Source organism: Vulpes lagopus, chromosome 11 (assembly GCF_018345385.1).
Source record: "Vulpes lagopus strain Blue_001 chromosome 11, ASM1834538v1, whole genome shotgun sequence".
NCBI classification, from domain to species: domain Eukaryota; kingdom Metazoa; phylum Chordata; class Mammalia; order Carnivora; family Canidae; genus Vulpes; species Vulpes lagopus.
In genome coordinates, this window is record NC_054834.1 from 77,534,450 (window position 1) to 77,555,779 (window position 21,330).

The following is a 21,330-nucleotide window of genomic DNA, read 5'->3' on the forward strand; positions in this document are numbered from 1 at the left end:
CTAACGTGTACCTGCCCGAGTACAAGCGCCTCTGCTGCCCGTTTTGCGGATGACTTTTGGGCACCGCAGGGACTACGGGCTCTTTAAGGCTCCTCTCCTGAGATTGGCCCAGCCCCCTGGGCTCCGGCCCTAGCTCCTCGGGGGCGGGGTCGCGGGCGGCCTAGCCAATGGGAGGGCGGAGTCGCTCCGGCGATGGTGGGAGGGCGTGTCTCTCGGGTCGCTGTGCTCCAAAAGGCGTAGCACCGCCCTCCCGTCACCGGGGGTGGGGCTACGTGTGGGTGACGTGGCGGCTCCTAGTCTTCGGTCGGATTTCGGCGGATTCAGCGCTTGGGGAGGAGGCGGTGACTACCCAGGAGGCTGTGGCAGTGGTGGCGGCGGCAGGCGGCAGAGAGGAGGTAGGACTCGCTCTAGAAGGGGCCTGACTGCCTTGTCCGCTCCGGGCAGCGGCTTTCCGGGGGCGGTGACGTGAAGGGGGAAGGGAACCTGGGGCGAGCGGGCTAGTCTTGCCGGCCGGGCTCGGGGTGAGGGAATACTTCGCCGTCCAATCAGGAAAGCCCCTGTTGAGAAAGACGTCGGCATTAGCTAATCACTGGTTGCAGTCCTCCAGGAGGCGGGACTTGGGCGGGGGAGGAACTTCCTGTTTCAAATAAACACCCAGAGATTTTTCCCCCCCTCCGCCTACCGAAGTGTGTCCCCCTCAGGAGGCCGGTCACCGTTTCTCCCTGAGGAGTCGAAGGGATCTGCGGATACGAGAGGGCCCGGTTAGGACCTAGGGCAGTTGCACAGGCCGGGCTGGAGCCTCGGGGCCACGGGACCTGCCTCTGGCCCTGTCTCGGCTTCAAGGCCCCCGGCCCCGCGATCTGGCCGCCGGAGCCAAGTTGGAAGAGTCTGAGGAGCTGGACCGACTGGGCCAGAGAGCGGGGCCCTGCCCGCCGCCGTGGGCCGGGCCCAGAATTTGCGGGTGGCTTTTGGGCGCGAAAGTCCGTGCCAAGTGCAGAAGGGGCCCAAGGATTTGCTGTGGGGACGGGGGATTTGTGGGGAAGGAGGCCACCTGGGGAATGACACTCTGCCCTCCACAACAGTCCGAGGTTATGCGTCTCAATGATCCCGCGGAAACGCTACGGGTCTAAGAACACGGATCAGGGTGTCTACCTGGGTCTCTCAAAGACACAGGTCCTGTCCCCTGCAACTGCTGGCAATAGCAGCAGCGACATCGCCCCTCTGCCCCCCCCAGTGGCCCTGGTCCCTCCCCCTCCCAACACCATGTCCTGCCGAGATCGGACCCAGGAGTTCCTGTCTGCCTGCAAGTCCCTGCAGAGCCGTCAGGTAAGGACCAGGAGTGGGAAAGGCAGGAGTGAGCCTTACTGAAATCTAGGAGAGGCTGTGCTCCAGCACTGTTGATTGACATGATGGAGAACTGATCTGGCTTAGAGGGGGCAGTAGCATCTACTAAGCCACAGAAAAGGGGTGGATCAGCTGTCTAGAAGCAAGGACTTAAACTGTTTTGTGAGAAATTACCCCAGAGGGTAGCCTCGCTACTCTGGAAGGAATATCTCAGGATGAAAGGTAGCTGCAGTATATTTGATTTGGGTAAGAAAGAGGTTCTAGAGAGAGCCTTTAGCTCAGAGACAGACACTTTGAATTCTAGTTCTGGAATAGTCCTACCATAAGTTTGCTCTGTGGCCACACGGAAGTTAGTCTAGTTGGGCCTCAGGGCTTTTTGGGTGTGTGGGGTTTTGTTTGTTTGTTTGTTTTAAAGTAGGCTCCTGAAAAAATAAAAAAATTAAAAAAAATAAATAAATAAAGTAGGCTCCTGTCCAGTGCCGAGCCCAACACAAGGCTTGAACTCCTGACCTGGAGATCAAGACTGGAACTGAGAGCAGGAGTCAGAGGCTTAGCCATCTGAGCCACCAGGCACCCCTGGGCCTCGGTTTTTATATCTATAGAATGAAAAGAGCTTTCTCAATAAGTAATTTTTATTAAAATTACTTTAGAGTGCTTTTTTTTACAAATTAGATTCCCTTTTTTCAGTCCAGACGTCCTAATCAAAGTGGGACCTGAGTGACTTTAGATAATAGATAATAGATAATTACTTTAGTAATTTTAGATATTTTTATTGCTCAGCATTTAACAGCTGCTCTTCTGTATGATCTACAAGAGCTTTCTAGTTATCATCTTTGATTTCCTGATTGGAGGAATAGAATGGCAATAGTGCTTATCACTTATTTAGTGCTTACAATGTATGGGGTATCTGACTAAAATACTCTATAGTCCTATGTTGTGTGATCTTACCGGCAAGAATAGGTGTGTGGATTTTCTTCATCTTATACAAGAGGAAAAGAGATTCAGAATGGTTTAAGGCACTTAACCCAAACCTCCCAGCTGATAAGTGGTGAAGTCAAGATTTGAACCTTGGTCTTTCCATGTTCAGATCTGAGTTCTAAATGACTGCTACTGATAAGATTAGACTACCTGATGAGGGTACTAGAGATAATTGAGTTGGACGCTTGAGGAACAGTGGCAGCTGGAAGTGAGGGGGCACTAAACCTTTACCTCTTCATGTTGCATTTCAGAATGGAATCCAGACAAATAAGCCAGCTCTGCGTGCTGTCCGGCAGCGTAGCGAATTTACCCTCATGGCCAAGTAAGTTGAGAGAAGTTATGTTGTGGGATGATGCAGTTTGGAGAGGCGTAGGCTTGCCTTCAGTGCCCTTGGTGTGAGGGAGGAAGGACTGCATTGGTTAAGCTGGAGCTAATGGGGGAATAGGCTCTGTCCTTCCCATCCCTGTGGTGCCCTCACTAATGCTCATTTCCAGGCGCATTGGGAAAGACCTCAGCAACACATTTGCCAAGCTGGAGAAGCTGACAATCTGTGAGTGTTCTTGGGGTCTTTCAGAGATGGGGCAGTGAACCAGAGAGGGCTGAGGAACCATACTTCCTGAGCCTTGTCTTTGACCTTCCACGTTGTGGCCTCATTGTCTCTGCAGTGGCAAAGCGCAAGTCTCTCTTTGATGATAAAGCAGTGGAAATTGAAGAGCTAACTTACATCATCAAACAGGTGAGCTATTAGCTATCAGGAGCTAGCCTTCCAAAGAGATCACTAGGATGATTTTCCATTGTCCTGGATGTCCAGAGCAAGTTTCTAGAGCCAGCCCAAACATCCTGCTCATCTGTTGAGTCAGCGGACACTTACTGATCATCAGCTGTCAACTTGCCTGAAAACTTGAGGCAAGATTTCCACCTTAAGAGCTTATCATCTGTAAGAGATATCTAGCCCCACAAACTCATAGCAAGTAGAAGACAAGTGGTCTAGACCTTACAAAAAGATAAATTAGACAGTCTGGGGATGCTGGAGAAGATTTTATAGAGGGAGTGAAATATGAACTGGTTTCAAGGCTTGCATAGAAGCAGTGCAAGAACATTCCAAACAGAGGAAACAGTGTATGCAGTGGCCCAGCTTCTAAAAGAGAAAGTTTAAGTGTTTGTTGATAAGTGTGTGTTCAGATGTTATTTGCTCAGGAAGGCCTATCCTGACTGTGTTGTTTAGTACCTCACTGTTCCTAACTATGACGTCCCTTACCTTGCTCTATTTCCTTCTTATACCATTTGATACTTTCTAACATTCTCTATCATCAACTTACTGATGTTTGTTTTTGTTCCCTCTCATCTACCTCATCCCACCACCACCCCTAACAAAGAAAAAAGTTGTAAGTGCCACAAGAGCAGAGATTTTTTTTTCCCTGCTTATTCACGGATGCATCCCAAATGTCTGTAATAGTGTCTGGTGTAGACCAGGCACTCACTATTTGTTGACTGGATGACTGATGGGCAGGAGATGAGGCTGGGAAGGTAGTTTGGTGGCTGGTTGTGAAGATCATTGTGGGCTTTGTTAAGGGAGGATGGAATCAATGCCATAGGCTGCAAAGACAATCAGAATCTGGATTCCAAGTCTATCTGAAAGACACCCCCCCGCCCCCGACAGCAGAATCTGTACATTTGTGATTCCTTCCTTTCCCAGCACAATGTCATGAAAATAAAATGTGAAGTTGAATGACCATGGAGGGGGAAAAAAAACCAGCCTGGAGCATGGGCAGGCAGAGAGGCTAGGGAGGAGGCTCTGCTCTAGTGTGAAGGTAACATGGCAGAGACCAGGGCAGACATGTTCAGCGGGTGCCTGCAGGGTGGAAGACAGAAGATGCTGTGAACTTTTGGGGCACTATTATGTAGGCTTTGAAGACAGTTCAAATCCCAAGTTCACTAGTTATGGTGTAACGTTGGGTAAGCCACCTGACTGCTCTGAGCCTCAGCTCCCTTATAAATAGAAGGGGGTGAATAACAGCATCTATGTCAGAGGGTGGTCATGGGGAACCAGTTGTTTATTTTTGGAGTCACTTTTTTTTTTAAGATTTTATTTATTTATTCATGAGAGACACACAGAGAGAGAGGGAGGCAGAGACACAGGCAGAGGCAGAAGCTGGCTCCCTGCAGGGACCCTGATGTGGGACTCGATCCCGGGTCTCCAGGATCAGGCCCGGGCTGAAGGCTGCACTAAACCGCTGAGCCACCCGGGCTGCCCTGGAGTCACATTATTGAGTGACTTCTAGCTGCCTGGTTCTGGGGGGAGTCAGTCTAAACAAGACAGGTGTGGTATCTGCCTCGGGGAATTTTTTTTTTTTTAATTTTTTTTTTTTTTAATTTTTATTTATTTATGATAGTCACAGAGAGAGAGAGAGAGAGAGGCAGAGACACAGGCAGAGGGAGAAGCAGGCTCCATGCACCGGGAGCCCGACGTGGGATTCGATCCTGGGTCTCCAGGATCGCGCCCTGGGCCAAAGGCAGGCGCCAAACCGCTGCGCCACCCGGGGATCCCTGCCTCGGGGAATTTTTTTTAATTTACCCTTTTTTTTTTTTTTTTGAGACAGTAGGGGGAGGGGCGGAACAGAGAGAATCTCAAGTAGGCTCCATGCTCAGCACGGACCCCATCTCGGGGCTCAATCCCAATCCTGAGATTATGACCTTAGCCAAAATCAACAATCGGTCACTCAACCAATTGAGCCACCCAGTGCCCCAGGAATTTCCTTTCTAAATGGGTGAACCAGACACTAGACAAGTAGAAAAGTTTCAGGGTGGTGAATCTTTTTAAAGAAACAAGGGAAATGAGAGCAGGCCGGGTGGCTGAGTGGTTTAGCGCCACATTCGGCCCAGAGTGTGATCCTGGGGACCCGGGATCGAGTCCCACATCGGGCTCCCTTCATTGAGCCTGCTTCTCCCTCTGCCTGTGTCTCTACCTCTCTCTCTCTCTGTCTCTCGTGAATAAATAAATAAAATCTTTTTTAAAAAGGAAAAAAAAAGGGAAATGAGTTTGTCAGGGTAGGTAATTAATGTTGATGGGGTGATCGAGTATAGCCTGTGAGAAGTGACACTGAGACCCGAATGGTGAAGAAAAAGTCAGTCATCCAAAGATCTGGTGGGAACACTTTCCAGAAAATGGGAATAGCAAAGGGAAAGGTCCTGAAGGGTGGGCCACCTTAATGCATCTGATAAACATGAAGGAGGCCAGCATGGCTACAGCATTGCAAGTGAGAAAGAGACTGGGAAGTCAGGGAAATGGACGGGGTCAGACCCTAGAGAGTCTGTGTCAGCCAGGTAGGGTATTTGGTTTGTGTTCTAAATTTAGTGGAAAGCTCTTAGAAGATTTTTTTTTTTTTTTAAGATTTTATTTATTTATTCATGAGAGACACAGAGAGAGAGGCAGAGACGCAGGCAGAGGGAGAAGCAGGCTGCATGCAGGAAGCCCGACATGGGACTCGATCCCGGGTCTCCAGGATCAGGCCTTGGGCTGAAGGCAGCACTAAACCGCTGAGCCACCTGGGCTGCCCCTCTTGGAAGATTTTAAGCAGACGGATGATGGCTCTGTTTCTGGTTCAAAAGCTCACTCTGGTTGCTGTGTTGAGAGTGGATTGTCGTGGGCAGGCTGTAAGAAGGTCATTTAGGAAGCTCTTGGTGAGTATTGAGAGAAGGTGATGGTATGGTCTAAGGTAGGTTTAGCAGCGAAAGAGGTGAACAGCCTAATTCAGATTATCTGTTGGAATTGGCTGGGTTCTCAGTAGGCTCCTGCTAGGCTCCATATGGATTAAGTGGGAAAGAGAGAAATTGAGGATGGCTCTCCAGTATCTGGTCTGAGCAGCTGGTGACTGGTGGTGCCATTTACCAAAATGGATAAGGAGAGAGAATGCGGAACAGCTTTTGGTGGGGAATTAGAAATTGTTTCTGCATTAAGGACAAAAAATAGTTGTAAGCTGCTTAATGTGTGTGTGGCAAGCACAGTAAACAGACAAAAAAGGTGCTCAGTGCTTGGTAAGTGATCAGTAGAGTGTGGTTGTGTTGTGGCATATAAGATGGGTTAAGAGGTGGGAGTCTCTGACTAGAAGCTTCTAGTTTGGGCTCCTCAGTGGGAAGTGGTACTGCTTTCTAAGCCAGAACTCTGGGGAGAGGAGATTTTATTGGGAGAAACTGTGGAATGCAGTTTTGGATGTGGGGCTCTAAGGGGACTGTGTCAGCTCCATAGGTACAGACCAGTTGGCGGTGGGTATTGCCCACGGGTCTCAAGAGTGGTTGTGGCTAGAATACTAAGTGGGGGGACTATTGGAAGAATTCTAGAAGTTTCCAAATCTAGGTTGTCCTTAGCCTGATCCTTGGACTCACTATTCCTGACCTCTTCTTCCCCACCCCACCCCCATCTCCTGGGAAACCTTTCTCTGCCACTCCCCAGCCAACTTCATCTCTCTTGTCTTATGTGGCCCTTGGCAAGCCCAGTCAGGGAGCAGAGGATGCCTTGGTCGGGTGTAGAAAGCCTGGCTGTGCTACTTTACCTCATCGTGTGTGATCTTGGACAATTCACAGCTTTTACTCCTTTGCAATAGTAATTCTTGACAGGAATTCTGTATATAAGAAGTATTTTGTTGGTGCTTCCTGGAAATTACAGAGACTTTGACTCTTCCCTTCGCCTGACTGCTGCCACAGGTGCTTTGTTGGTCAGCATGCTCCAGGTGTGAAATTTTGGTCTTCAGAGTAGTTCTGTGGCCATGTGCCTGGCCTCCTGAGGTGGAGTTGGGCTGTAGGATGAAGGGGGTAGTCAGCTAAGCGTCTGCCTTCGGCTCAGGTCATGATGCCAAGGTCCTGGGATTGGGCCCTGCATTGGGCTCCCTGCTCTGCCCACAGATCCCCCTGCTTGTGCTCTCTTTTTCTTTTTTGTCAAATAGATAAGTAAAATCTTTTAAAAAAAACAAAAAGGAGGATCCCAAAAACCGTGGCTCAGGGGTTTAGCGCCTGCCTTCAGCCCAGGGCGTGATCCTGGGGTCCTGGGATCAAGTCTCACATCGGACTCCTTGCATGGAGCCTGCTTCTCCCTCTGCCTCTCTCTCTCTCTGTGTCTCTCATGAATAAATAAATAAAATCTTTAAAAAAAAAATGAGACCGTATTTCTCCTTTTCTGGCTCTACTCTGCAGGGACTGAACCAGAGCAAGGTCCAGTGCTTGGAACCTCCCAGCAGGCGCTTCTGGTCTGACTTTGAAATACCCACACCCCTGCTCGTAACTTCCACTCTGTCCTCTGTGCCAGAGGTGTCCATGTGGGAGAGACATTGGCTGAGGACCCTTTTGTTAATAGTTTTTCTTTGGCTCTCCCTAGGACATCAATAGCCTCAACAAACAAATTGCCCAGCTTCAGGATTTTGTGAGAGCCAAAGGCAGCCAGAGTGGCCGGCACCTGCAAACCCATTCCAACACCATTGTGGTTTCCCTGCAGGTGGGACCTGGGGTCTGTAGAGGGGGAGGCAGAAGGGAGAAAGGTGTTGTCTCCTTTGGCCGACCCTCTCTCCTTTTCTTCTAGTCAAAACTGGCCTCGATGTCCAATGACTTCAAATCAGTTTTAGAAGTGAGGACAGAGGTAAGAAGAATCTATGTAAGGGGTAGGACTCGGGATAAGGGCCCAAGGGGAAATTGGGGAAGAAACAAGTGCAGGGGTGAGGGTAACAGGGTCCTAGGCCAACAGGAGAGTCTCTCTCTAACACCTGCTTTCCAGAGGCCTCAGGACCTTTGCATTTCTTCCCCAACCCCAGAACCTGAAGCAGCAGAGGAATCGGCGGGAACAGTTCTCCCGGGCACCTGTGTCAGCCCTGCCCCTTGCCCCCAACCACCTGGGTAAGTCACTGGCAGTGCAGGGAGCCCAGAGGGGTAAAGCTCAGTTACTTTGGCTGTGATGGCATCCTCTAACCCTGTGAGGGCAGGACTTGCATAGGAGAATGGACAGCCAAGGGAGATGCCAGGATTTTTCAGAGATCAGACCTGATTGCTGGCATTCATGACCTGCACTTCATCTCCCACATTCTCACTGTTGGGGCTGAATTCAATCATGGGCAGTAGAATGACAGTTTCCAGTATTCTTTTAATTCATTCAGGTTCTCTCATCTAATTTTCACCACCACCTCTGAGAAGGCAACTATTACTATGCTCCATTTCATGGAGGGGCAACTATTACTATGCTCCATTTCATGGGGGGAGGAAACTGAGAACTAGAGAGGTTAGATGACTTGTCTAGGGTCGCAAGGCTAGTAAGTGGCAGAGCTGGGATTCAAATCCGGGGCATGTGGACTTTGAACCTTTCAACCACTAGAAAGTGCTTTTTCTTTCTTTCTCCAGGGGGCAGTGCTGTGGTTTTGGGAGCAGAGTCCGGTGCTTCTGGGGATGTGGCCATTGACATGATGGACTCTCGGACCAGCCAGCAACTACAACTCATCGATGAGCAGGTACCTGGGCTCTGAACTGGGGAGGAGATGCTCCTCTGTCCTCCTCTGCGGGCCACCAGCAAGTGTTTGAAATGTACCTTGAGTAGAGTGGCAACCTGGGAGGGTCCTAAAGAGGCAGGCCCTGCCTTGAGGAAGCTCCTAGCGCTGACGTGTGCTCTCCTTCGAAGGATTCCTACATCCAGAGTCGGGCAGACACTATGCAGAACATCGAGTCCACAATTGTCGAGCTGGGCTCCATCTTTCAGCAGTTGGCCCACATGGTCAAGGAGCAGGAAGAAACCATTCAGAGGTGAGACTCTCTCTCACCCTAGACAGAAGAGCCTTCTCTTCCCTGTGGGGTGGCATCTTAAATGTTCCCAGGGACAGCTGGATGTCCTTTGGAAGAGTAGAGTGAGTCTGGCCCACCCAGGGAATCCATTCAACAAGTGTTGATGGAGCGCCTGTTTTTTTGTCAGGTTATTCTAGGTGCAGGGGGTATAGCAGTTAGTAGATGAGTAAAGTCTCTGTAGTTTAGGTGGGGAATTCAGTAGGGTGGGTGAGGACAGCTGTTCAAAAGAGTTGACATGAACTTTTCAGGTAGTGATAAGGTCTACACAGAGAATTACAGTGGGATGATGTGTGAAGAAAGGGGCTAAGTGATTCTTCTTGATGGACTTCTAGGCTTCTTCCGTATTTTGGCTGTTGTAGATAATGCAGCGAACATAGAGGTGCAGATTCTTTCTTTCTTTCTTTCTTTCTTTCTTTCTTTCTTTCTTTCTTTCTTTCTTTCTTTCTTTCTTTTTTTTTTTAATTTTTATTTATTTATGATAGTCACAGAGAGAGAGAGAGAGAGAGAGAGGCAGAGACACAGGCAGAGGGAGAAGCAGGCTCCATGCACCGGGAGCCTGATGTGGGATTCGATCCCGGGTCTCCAGGATCGCGCCCTGGGCCAAAGGCAGGCGCCAAACCGCTGCGCCACCCAGGGATCCCCTCTTTCTTTCTTTCTTTCTTTCTTTCTTTCTTTCTTTTTCTTTCTCCTTTCCTTTCCTTTCCTTTCCTTTCCTTTCCTTTCCTTTCCTTTCCTTTCCCTTTCTTTCTTTCTTTCTTTCTTTCTTTCTTTCTTTCTTTCTTTCTTTCTTTCTTTTTCTTTCTTTTTTTTTTCTTTTTCGCAGATATCTTTCTGAGTTAGTATTCTCTGTTCCTTTGGATAAATGCCCAGAAGTGGAATTACTTGATAATGTGATTAATTCTATTTTTAATTTTTTGAGGAACCTCTATACTGTTTCCCATAGTCACTGCAGCAATTTGCATTCCCACTAACAGTGCATGAAGGTTCCTTTACTCCACATCATCACCAGCACGTGTTGTTTGTTTGTTTCTTTCCTTTTTTTTTTTTTTTTTTTTTGATACTAGCCATTCTGAAAGGTGTGAGGTGATACCTCAGACCTCATTTTTTTTTTTTTTTAAGATTTTATTTTATTAACTCATGAGAGACACAGAGCGAGCGAGCAAGAGGCAGAGGGAGAAGCAGGCTCCACTCAGGGAACCCGATGTGGGACTGGATCCCGGGTCTCCAGGATCAGGCCCTGGGCTGCAGGCAGCGCTAAACCGCTGTGCCACCGGGGCTGCCCCCTCATTGTGGTTTCATTTGTACTTCCCTGATGATTGCTTTTGAGCATCTTTTCATGTGCTTGTTGGCTGCGTGGATGTCTTCTTTGGAAAAATATCTAGGGATCCCTGGGTGGCGCAGCGGTTTGGCGCCTGCCTTTGGCCCAGGGCGCGATCCTGGAGACCCGGGATCGAATCCCACATCAGGCTCCCGGTGCATGGAGCCTGCTTCTCCCTCCGCCTGTGTCTCTGCCTCTCTCTCTCTCTCTCTGTGACTATCATAAATAAAAAAAAAAAAAAAAAAATCTATTTGGACCTTCTGCCCATTTTGCAATTGGATTTATTTGTTTGCTTGCTTGCTGTTGGGTTGTATGAATTCCTCATATTTTTTGGATATTATCTCTTTTTTTAAAGATTTTATTTATTTATTCATGAGAGACACACAGAGAGAGGCAGACACAGGCAGAGGGAGAAGCAGAGGCTTCATGCAGGGAGCCTGATGTGGAACTTGACCCCGGGTCTCCAGGATCAAGCCCTGGGCCAAAGGCGGCGCTAAACTGATAAGCCACCGGGCTGCCCTATTTTTTGGATATTAGCCCCTTATGGGATATATGATCTGCAAACCTTTCTCCTTTTTTTTTTTTTTTTTTAAAGATTCATTTATTTGTGATAGACATAGAGAGAGGCAGAGATACAGGAGAAGGGAGAAGCAGGCTCCATGCCGGGAGCCCGACGTGGGACTCGATCCTGGGACTCCAGGATCGCGCCCTGGGCCAAAGGCAGGCGCTAAACCGCTGAGCCACCCAGGGATCCCCTGCAAATCTTTCTCCTTTTTAGGAGGAGAGAACTTTGTTGATAGTTTTCTCTGTAAAAGCTTTTTATTTGTTTATTTTTATTTTTTAAGGATTTTATTTATTTACTCATGAGAGACACACACAGAGAGAGGCAGAGACATAGGCAGAGGGAGAAGCAGGCTCCATGCAGGGAGCCCATTGTGGGACTCCATCCTGGGACTCCAGGACCACACCCTGAGCCAAAGGCAGACATTCAACCGCTGAGCCACCCAGGCATCCCTGTGTAAAAGCTTTTTAATTTGATGTATTCGCATTTGTTATTTTTGCTTTTCTTGCCCTTTTAGTGTGGAGTCCAGTCCAAAGAATATTGCTAAGTGATGTCAAGGAGCCTGCCACCTATGTTTACTCTAGAATTTTTACTCGATCCCAGGACCCCAGGATCACACTCTGAGCTGAAGGCAGACGCTCAACTGCTGGGCCACCTAGGCATCCCACCTTTGATCCATTTTGAGTTTATTTTTGTGCATGGGAAAGAAAGTGGTCCAGTCTCATTCTTTTGCATGTAGCTATCTAGTTTTCCCGACACTATTTATAGAAGTGACTGTCTTCCCTGTTTATGTTCTTGCCTCCTTTGGTGTAAATTAATTGATCTTATGTGGGTGGCTTTATGTCTGGGCTCTCTCTCCTGTTCCATTGATCTGTGTGTCTGTATTTGTGCCAGTACCGTGCTGTTTTGATGACTATAGTTTTGTAAGTGTAGGTTGAAATCAAGGAGTGTGATACTTCCAGCTTTATTCTTTCTCCAAACAGCTCCAAGTAGCTTTGGCTATCCAGGGTCTTTTGTGATTCATAAAACTAGTGTAATATTTGATAAGGTTGGATTTAGGCTTACCATTTTACTATTTGCTTTCTTTTTCTTTTTCCTGTTTTTTTTTTTTTTTTGTTCCTTTGTTCCTCCTTCCCTAATCTTCCCTTGAACAACTGAAATTTTTTTCAGAATGAATTCTGTTAAACATTTTTTAGCTACATGTCATTGCCTTGCTTTTCTTTTTTTTTTAAGTGGCTGCTCTAGGGATTACAGCATACATCATCAGCTCTCATAGCTTACTTCATATAAGATATAAGAACTTTAGGGGTGCTTGGTGGCTCAGTCACTTGGGAGTCTGACTACAGCTCAGGTCATGATCTCAGGGTCATGAGATCAAGCCCCATGTTGGGCTCTGCGATGAGTGTGGAGCCTGCTTGAGATTCTCTCTCTCCCTCTATTTCTGGCCCTCGACCCTATTTATACACACATTCATTCAAATAAAAACACCAATAAAAAAATACAACAAAGAACTGTCCAACCCTGTCATCTAGCCCTTATGCTCTAGTTGACCTATCTGTGCACCTACATTCCTTTGAAATTCCATAATCCAGTATTACAGTTTTTGTTTACAAAAATTAAGAGAAAAAGTTGTGTTTCATATTTACTTCTGTGTTTACCATTTCCCTTTTTTCCTCCCCCAATTTTTATTAAATTCTAGTTAGTGGGGATCCCTGGGTGGCTTAACGGTTTAGCACCTGCCTTTGGCCCGGGGCGTGATGCTGGAGTACCGGGATCGAGTCCCACATCAGGCTTTCTTCATGGGGCCTGCTTCTTCTGTCTGTGTCTCTGCCTCTCTCTCTCTCTTTCTGTCTCTCATGAATAAATAAATAAAATCTAAAAAAAAAAATTCTAGTTAGTTAAAACATAGTGTGATAATGGTTTCAGGAGTAGGATTTAGTGATTCATTACTTACATAAAACACCCAGTGCTCGTCACAAGTGCCCTTCTTATGCCCATCACCCATCCAGCCCATCTCCTGCTCCTTATCAGCCTTCAGTTTGTTCTCTGTGGTTCAGTCTCTATGTTTACCATTCCCGGGCTCTCTGTTCATTCCCAGATAGCCAGTTTCCATTTGGTAGCCCTTTCCTCTTAACCTGAAGAACTTCCCATAGCATTTTTGTAGCGCAGATCTGCAGTTTTCTGGTTTTTTGTTTGTTTGTTTGTTTGTTTGTTTGGGGTTTTTTTGTTTTTTGTTTTTTTTTAAAGCTTTATCTATTTGAGTGAGGGGAGGAGGAGGGAGAGGAAAAGGAGAGAAGCAGACTCCACACTGAGCATGGAGCCATACATTGGACTGGATCTTACGACATGGAGATCATGACCTAGCCGAAATCAAAAGTCAGAATGAGCCAGCCAGATGCCCCAGATCTGCTCTTTTACTTTCCTTTTATTTGAACATTTCTTTTTTTCACTTTCATTCTCTTTTTCTTTTTTGTTTCATGTGGTTTTTGCCTTTTTTTTTCTTTAAAGTAGGCTCTATACCGAACGTGGGGCCTGAACTCACAACCCCTAGATCAAGAGCTGCACGTTCTACTGACCGAGCCAGCCAGGCACCCCCACCTTCATTCTTTGTTTTATTTTGTTTTTTTAAGATTTTATTTTTTATCTGACAGAGAGAGAACCCACAAGTAGGGAGAGTGGCAGACAGAGGGACAGGGAGAACAGGCTCCCCATGGAGCAGGGAGCTGATGAGGGACTTGATCCTGAGACCCTGGGATCATGACCTGAGCCAAAGGCAGACACTTAACTGACTGAGCCACCCGGGTGCTATCACCTTCATTTTTTTTTTTTTTTAAGATTTTATTTATTTATTCACGAGAGACATACAGAAAGAGGCAGAAATACAAGCAGAGGGAGAAGCAGTCTCCATGCCAGGAACCCGATGTGGGACTCGATCTAGGGACTCTAGGATCACACCTTGAGCCAAAGGCAGACGCTCAACTGCTGAGCCAACCCAGCGCCCCCCCCACCTTCATTTTTTTTAAAATTTTTTTTTAAATTTAATTATGATAGTCACAGAGAGAGAGAGAGAGAGGCAGAGACATAGGCAGAGGGAGAAGCAGGCTCCATGCACCGGGAGCCTGATGTGGGATTCGATCTTGGGTCTCCAGGATCGCGCCCTGGGCCAAAGGCAGGCGCCAAACCGCTGCGCCACCCAGGGATCCCCCCACCTTCATTTTTGAAGGATGTTTTCCCTGGATATAGAATTTTGGGTTTACAGTTTTACTCTTAGGCATTTTAAATGTATCACTCTACTGTCTTTTAGTCTTTCTTCTTCTTAAGGAGAAGGCAGTGGTAACTTTATATATGTAATGTGTTTCTCTGGCTGCTTTGCAGATTTTTTTTTTTTTTTTTTTTTTTTTTGGTCTTTAGTTTTCTGCAGTTGACTATTCTCCAAATGTCATTTTCTTTGAATTTCTCTTTCTTCGGATTCTCTGAGCTTTTTGAATCTGTACATCTATGTCTTTCACAAAGTTCAGGAAACGTTTAGCCGTTACTTACTCAGACCATGCCCAGTTCCTCAGGCTGTTTCAATGTTCTCAGTTCAGTAAGAGGGAAAGCCAGTACAGAGAGCAGAGGAAGAGATGTGGGAGGGGGAGGAGTCCACATGGCTACACATTGCTGCCCACTTGCTCTTAGGCCTTTTGGCAATATCAGATCGTGGTTGATCCTTATTCCCCATGGCACCTAGCAGAGAGCTTCCACCCTAGGTTATTGATCATGTGAGACTGGGTGAACACCTACATTTACATAAGGCAGATTTCTCAGCACCAGCCCATTAAGCAGCTTCACATATTTAATTGGCCAAGGTAAAGACAATAGGTCCCTAGCCATCTCACCCTTGGAGATTCCTATGCCATAGGTGTGAGTGGAGTGGACTTCAAGGAATCTCCATTTTATATAAGCCCATAGGGAGTTCTGATGAGCATCCAAGTTTGAGAACCCACTAGTTAACAGGATGTTTGTTTATTTATTCAACGACTATGGTACCAGCCATTTATAAGGTGCAGTGAGTCTAGCTGTCTTGGTCCTGGAATTAAGAGCTGATTCTTACCTGGCTTAGCTGAGACCTAGGGAACTCCTTACTGGGTTGTTCCATAAACACTATCACTCCTCAAGCTGTGATGTATTTTGGTTTTTTTAACAGTGTTTTATTTTATTTATTTTATTTATTCATGAGAGACACAGAGAGAGAGGCAAAGACACTGGTAGAGGGAGAAGCGGGCTCCATGCAGGGACCCCGACATGGGACTCGATCCTGGGTCTCCAGGATCGTGCCCTGGGTCGAAGGCGGCACTAAACTGCTGAGCCACGTGGGCTGCCCTGTATTTTTTTTTTTTTTGCCCTGTATTTTGAATATTAAAATATTATTATTCGTTTTTAAAGACTCCATTCATTTGAGAGAGAGAGAGCACACATGTCCACAAACTAGCAGCAGGGAGGGGCAGAGAGAGAGGGAGAAGCAAACTCCCTCCTAAGTAGGGAGCCCAAGGTGGGGCTTAGTCCCAGGACCCTGAGACCCATGACCTGAGCCGAAGGCCAACACCCAACCAACTGAGCCATCCAGGCCCCAAATGTTAGAATATTATAGATTCGGGATCCCTGGGTGGCGCAGCGGTTTGGCGCCTGCCTTTGGCCCAGGGCGCGATCCTGGAGATCCGGGATCGAATCCCACGTCGGGCTCCCGGGGCATGGAGCCTGCTTCTCCCTCTGCCTGTGTCTCTGCCTCTCTCTCTCACTGTGTTCCTATCATAAATAAATAAAAATTAAAAAAAAAAAGAATATTATAGATTCAATGAAACAGAATTATTAAAAAATATTATATGCATATGCATGCAACTTTACATTCTGGCCTTCCTTGAATGAGTGAAGTATCTTTAAGTGTTAGTGTTCATTAGTGTGCTTACTTTGGCAGCACATATACTAAAATCATTTGTTCATTTTTTTTTTGTATTTTTTTTTTTTAAGATTTTATTTATTTATTCATGAGAGACACAGAGAGAGAGAGGCAGAGACACAGGCAGAGGGAGAAGCAGGCTCCATGCAGGGAGTCTGATGTGGGACTCGATCCCAGGTCTCCAGGATCACGCCTTAAGCTGAAGGTGGCGCTAAACTGCTGAGCCACTGGGGCTGCCCTGTTTGTTGTTTTAGCAAACATTTGTTGCTGCTGTGAGGTAGTCCAGCTGGATCTGGGGACAGGAAAGCGTAAGACAGTTCTGGTCCTCATGGAGCTCATGTCTAGCAGAAGGGATGAATATGGACAGTTACTGCTCATCTCTTACTCCGTCATTTCCCTTTGCACCCCAATTTGTAATTAACAAAATCTCTATCTAGAAAAGTTGGGTGGATGGTACAAACACCTATTTCCTTTTCACCCAGAATTGTCAATTTAATTTTTTCTCACATTTGCTTTCCCTTTTTTCATCTGTGGAGTGACGCTTCAAGTCCATGCCAACGTCCAGCTCCTTAGACCCATGACTGTCCTTGCCCGATTCATTCATGACTTTTTGTGTGGCAAAGTGGCAGTTTTCCAGTTCATCCCTTGTACATTTATTAGCTGGCATCCTTCTGTAAAGCAGGAGCTTTCTCAAAATATTACTAGGAATAATGGGTTTCTTTCTCATATTCAATGTACTGTAATCCATTACCATCATCTTTTTCATTAGAGTCTGATTTCCTAAACCTGGCCATGTGGAACTCCATAAAGGCAGCTTCTGTAGCCTTTGAACATGACCCAACTCCTGTCAATCATTACAAAGCTTTGGGGAAACATATACTCTGAAAACTAAAATCTCAGATCTTGTAGTCAAGGTCAAATTGTCTTTCCAGTTCTGGACTTACTGTTATCTTCTGTTTAACCTTCTTTTTGTTGTCATCCCCAACTTACACTCACCTTCTGATCCTCTGGGTTTCCATACCTCTCCTTCAATCGGGTCATGTATCCTTGCTATTCTAACTCCTAACTCCAGCTCCTTTTTTTTTTAAGATTTATTTATTTATGGGCACCTAGGTGGCTCAGTCAGTTAAGTGTCTGCCTTTGGTTCAGGTCATGATTCTTAGGTCCTGGGATCGAGCCCCACATCGGGCTCCCTGCTCAGCGAGGAGTCAGCTTCCCTCTCTCCCTCTGCCCCTCCTTCCTGCTCGTGCTCGCTCTCTCTCTCTCTCAACTAGGAGGAGGGTGGGGCAGAGAGGGAGGAAGAGGACAAGCTGATTCTGCACTGAGCAGGGAGCCCAACATGGGGCTCATCCTTATGACCCTGAGATCATACCCTGAGCCAAAATCAAGAGCCAGATGCTTAACCTACTGTGCCACACAGGTGCCCTGAGACTCCAGCTTCGTAATGCTTGATTCCTTCTCTCTTTCGTCTTTCTTACTCTCCATGAGACATTCCTTTGTCCTCCTCATTATGCTAACTTTTCCCATTTTCTTCAGCCTTCTCCTTTCCAAGCCCCTATTTTCTGCCCCCGCCCCTCATTTCTGTCTTCTCCCTACTACCGTCTCTGAGTATCCCATGGATTGCTCATTTTTTTCCCCCACCAGAGTACCCTCCCATTAGTTATCATTCATGGACTCCCATTTAAAATCTTTCTTATGCCAGACTGCATTTACTGTGCATCTGTTTCCGTTAAAACCATTCTTAATTGCCAAGATGAGCTTTCTTGGGTATGAGAAGACATTTGCGCCCACACTGAGACATGAAATTAAGTCCAAAGGTAGGAAACCTGATACTTGAGTTAGCCACTCTGACACAAATAGGGAATCATGCACAGTCCAGGCTCCTGTATTTGACATTTTGTTTAAATTTAGTTACTTATTTAAGTAATCTCTATACCTAATATGGGGCTCGAACTCATGACCCCGAGATCAGGAGTTGCATGCTTTTTTTTTTTTTTTTCAAGATTTTATTTATTATTTGATGGAGAGAACACAAGCAGGGAGAGTCACAGGCAGATGGAGAGAGAGAGGTGGGCTCCTAAGCCTGAGGAAGACACTTAGCTAACTGAGCCACCCAGGCACTCCACCCCTCCTTTTATTTTTTTTTAATTAATTAATTATTTATTTATTTATTTATTTATAGAGACAGAGAGAGAGAGAGGCAGAGACACAGGTAGAGGGAGAAGCAGGCTCCATGCAGGGAGCCCTACATGGGACTTGATCCCAGGTCTCCAGGATCACACCCTGGGCTGCAGGCGGGCTAAACCGCTGTGCCACCGGGTCTGCCCTCCACCCCTCCTTTGAAATATTTATTCAGGATACCTGGGTGGTTCAGTGACCAACTCTTGGTTTCAGCTCAGGTCATGATCTCAGGGTCGTGAGATCGAGTCCTGCATTGGGCTCCTTGCTCAGTGAGGAGTCTACTTCAGATTCTCTCTCCCTCTCCCCCAGCCACCTCTCAAATAAATAAATAAATACAATTTTTTTTTAAGATTTTATTTATTTATTTGAGAGACAGAACTAGAGCACAAGCAGGGAGGAGAGGGAGAAGCATGCTCCCTATAGAGCGGGGAGCCCAATGTGGGGCTCCATCCCAGGACTGTGGGATCGTGACCCCAGCCAGAGGCAGATGCTCAATGAACTGGCCATCTGGCACCCCCAGTAAAATCTTTTCGGGGTCCTTTTTTGTTAAATAAGTTAAAAAATTTATTTGGGGCACCTAAGTGGCTCAGTCGGCTAAGTGTCTGCCTCTGGCTCAGGTTGTTATCCCAGGATCCTGGGATCAAGTCCCATATCAGGTTCCCCACGGAATATGCTTCTCCCTTTGCCTATGTCTTTTTCTCTCTGACTCTCATGAATAAATAAATAAAACCTTTAAAAATAAAAAATTTAGGGATGCCTGGGTGGCTCAGCAGTTGGGGACCTGCCTTCGGCTTAGGTTGTGATCCCGGGATCCAGGATCATATCCCACATCAGGGAGCCTGCTTTTCCCTCTGCCTGTGTCTCTGCCTCTCTCTCTCTCATTCTGTATCTCTCATGAATAAATTAATAAGTGTTTTAAAAAATTATTTTAAAAGATGTATTTATTTATGAGAAAGTGAATGCAAGAAGGGGGAGGGGCAGAGAGGGAGGGAGAGGGAATCGGAAGCAGGCTCCCCAGCAAGCAGGGAGCCCAACACAGGGCTCAGTCCCAGGACCCTGAGATCATGACCTGAGCCGCAACCAAGAGTTGGAAGTTCAGCCAGCTGAGTCACCCAGGTGTCCCAAGAGCGACATGCTCTTCTGATTGAGCCAGCCAGGCATCCCTGGGCTCCTACATATGAACAGAAAATAGTTCGCAGCCTTCATGCCTACCTCCTGTGGCCCTGCAGCTTGCACCCATTGGCCCAGGTTTTCCTTTCCTGTTCCAGCTGGATTACCAGGCTACAGCTTTCTGTCCTCAGGACTTAGTGCAGTTTCTGTTCCCACGGACTCCCTTTGCAAAGACCAGGGATTTTCAGGATTGCATATGCAAGGTGGCCAGGAAATGTTTTATTTTCCTCAGCAGTCTCTCAAGAGATGGCGCTTCCTCTGAGGACTTCTCTGTACCTTGGAGAGACATGTTCTCTGAATTGTAGGGCTTTTCTTATCTCTTGACTTCCTGTCCAGATCAATATGTTTTTTTTTCCCCCATCTCAGTAATTTTTTTTTTTTAAGATTTTATTTATTCATGAGAGACACAGATTGAGAGAGAGAGGCAGAGATCTAGGCAGAGGGAGAAGCAGGCTCCATGCAGGGAGCCTGATATGGGACTGGATTCTGGGTCTCCAGGATCACACCCCAGGCTGAAGGCAGGCACTGAGCCACCGAGGCATCCCTCCTGTCTCACTCAGAACCGGAATTTCCTGACTTTAATGGTCTGTGAGTGTTTTCTCCCATATTACAAATGCAATATTATTCATTAGACAAAAATCAATAAATACTAAGAAGCAAAAAAGTATAATAGCTAACATCTTAGGGGCTCATAGTGTGGGTTGGGCACTTTGTTAACTCATTTGAGGCCTACAACAACTAGAGATGCAGTGTTGTTAACCTCATTTTCCCTCTGCAGCTTAAGAAAATGAGTCTGGAGGTTAAATGGCTCAGAATCACAAGCTAAAGAGCTGCAGAGCTGATTTTCAAATCAGAGCGAAGACTTATTTGCATTACCCTTCCAGAGTTTTTTCTTTTCTATTTTCTCTTTTTTAAAGATTTTATTTATTTGAGAGAGAGTGAGAGAGAATGAATAGGGAGAGGCAGAGGGACTGGGAGTAGCAGGCTCCTTGAGCACAGAGCCCAATGTGGGGCTTGATCCTGGGACTCCAGGGTCATGACCTGAGTGAGCCAAAGGCAGACGCCCAGCTGAAAAAGCCACTGAGCTTTTTCTATACGCAAGTATATATGCACAAAAATGGGGATCCTATTGTATGTAAATACTTTTTACATATTGTGACCATCTTTCCATGTTGGTAAATACACTTCAACAGCATACTTTTTAACCCAGTATCCTTCTGTTTCCTCCTCTTTCGGCCCTGTCTCCAGGATTGACGAGAACGTGCTGGGCGCCCAGCTGGATGTTGAGGCTGCCCATTCAGAGATCCTCAAGTACTTCCAGTCAGTCACCTCTAACCGGTGGCTCATGGTCAAAATCTTCCTCATCCTCATTGTCTTCTTCATCATCTTTGTGGTCTTCCTTGCCTGAACCCTCTCAACTCTGAGGCACTCTGTGCGAGTTTGGAACCCCTTTGGGAGGGCGGGTGGCCAGTGCTGCCACTGAGCCTGTGCAGGGTGCTTGGGAGGAAGGCCCTATTTCCCTGGGACTGCTGAGAATGGCCAATGCCCCTGACCCTTTGACTCTGGCCACCCTGTCCTCCCCTCACCACCCTCAGGCCCTCAAAACACACACAGTTCTGGATGTGTACTCTGCTGTGAAGTGGCTGGAAGGGAGCAGAGGCCAACGGGGGGCTGGTAGGGGAGGTTGTCTCCACTAGGTAGGAGATTTTTAGAAACTCCCCAACCTCTTCCAAAGGAAACTTTGGCAGCAAGGGGAGATGATGCCCTTCCCCTTCCTGAGAGTGAGGAAAGGAAGTGAAACTGCCCCCGGGACCAACTTTCCCATCTGGGTTAGAATTTGACCTCTCTCTTCTTCCTCTCTCCACTACATGAGGCAGGGGGCCCTGAGCCCCTCAAGCTGCCTGCACAACCCCACCTTTGGCTGCTGGTGACTCTCAATCTGCCAAATGCGCTGCAGCCCATTTTCTCCCAATTACAGCAAGACTGTCAGCCTCATTAGCCATGTTGTCATTTCTGGGTGGGAGCGTC

The 21,330-nt window shown here is 46.9% G+C and overlaps 1 protein-coding gene across 5 annotated transcripts; it reads left to right on the forward strand.

The window, feature by feature from the left end:
• The first annotated feature begins 152 nt into the window (after positions 1-152).
• STX5 (syntaxin 5) lies at positions 153-21,297 on the forward strand. 5 transcript variants are annotated; one of them, XM_041773625.1, is made up of 11 exons: positions 249-395; positions 1,168-1,326; positions 2,574-2,644; positions 2,817-2,872; positions 2,988-3,058; positions 7,691-7,807; positions 7,892-7,948; positions 8,121-8,202; positions 8,701-8,807; positions 8,975-9,096; positions 20,551-21,297. In XM_041773625.1, exons 2-11 carry the CDS (start codon positions 1,264-1,266, stop codon positions 20,708-20,710), a joined length of 906 nt encoding a protein of 301 aa, XP_041629559.1. In that variant the 5' UTR covers positions 249-395; positions 1,168-1,263; the 3' UTR covers positions 20,711-21,297. The 5 variants fall into 5 exon arrangements, with proteins under 5 accessions (XP_041629560.1, XP_041629559.1, XP_041629562.1 ...); XM_041773628.1 differs by having other exon boundaries at positions 258-395; positions 1,083-1,326; XM_041773629.1 differs by having other exon boundaries at positions 263-395; positions 1,235-1,326.
• Positions 21,298-21,330: the final 33 nt, after the last annotated feature.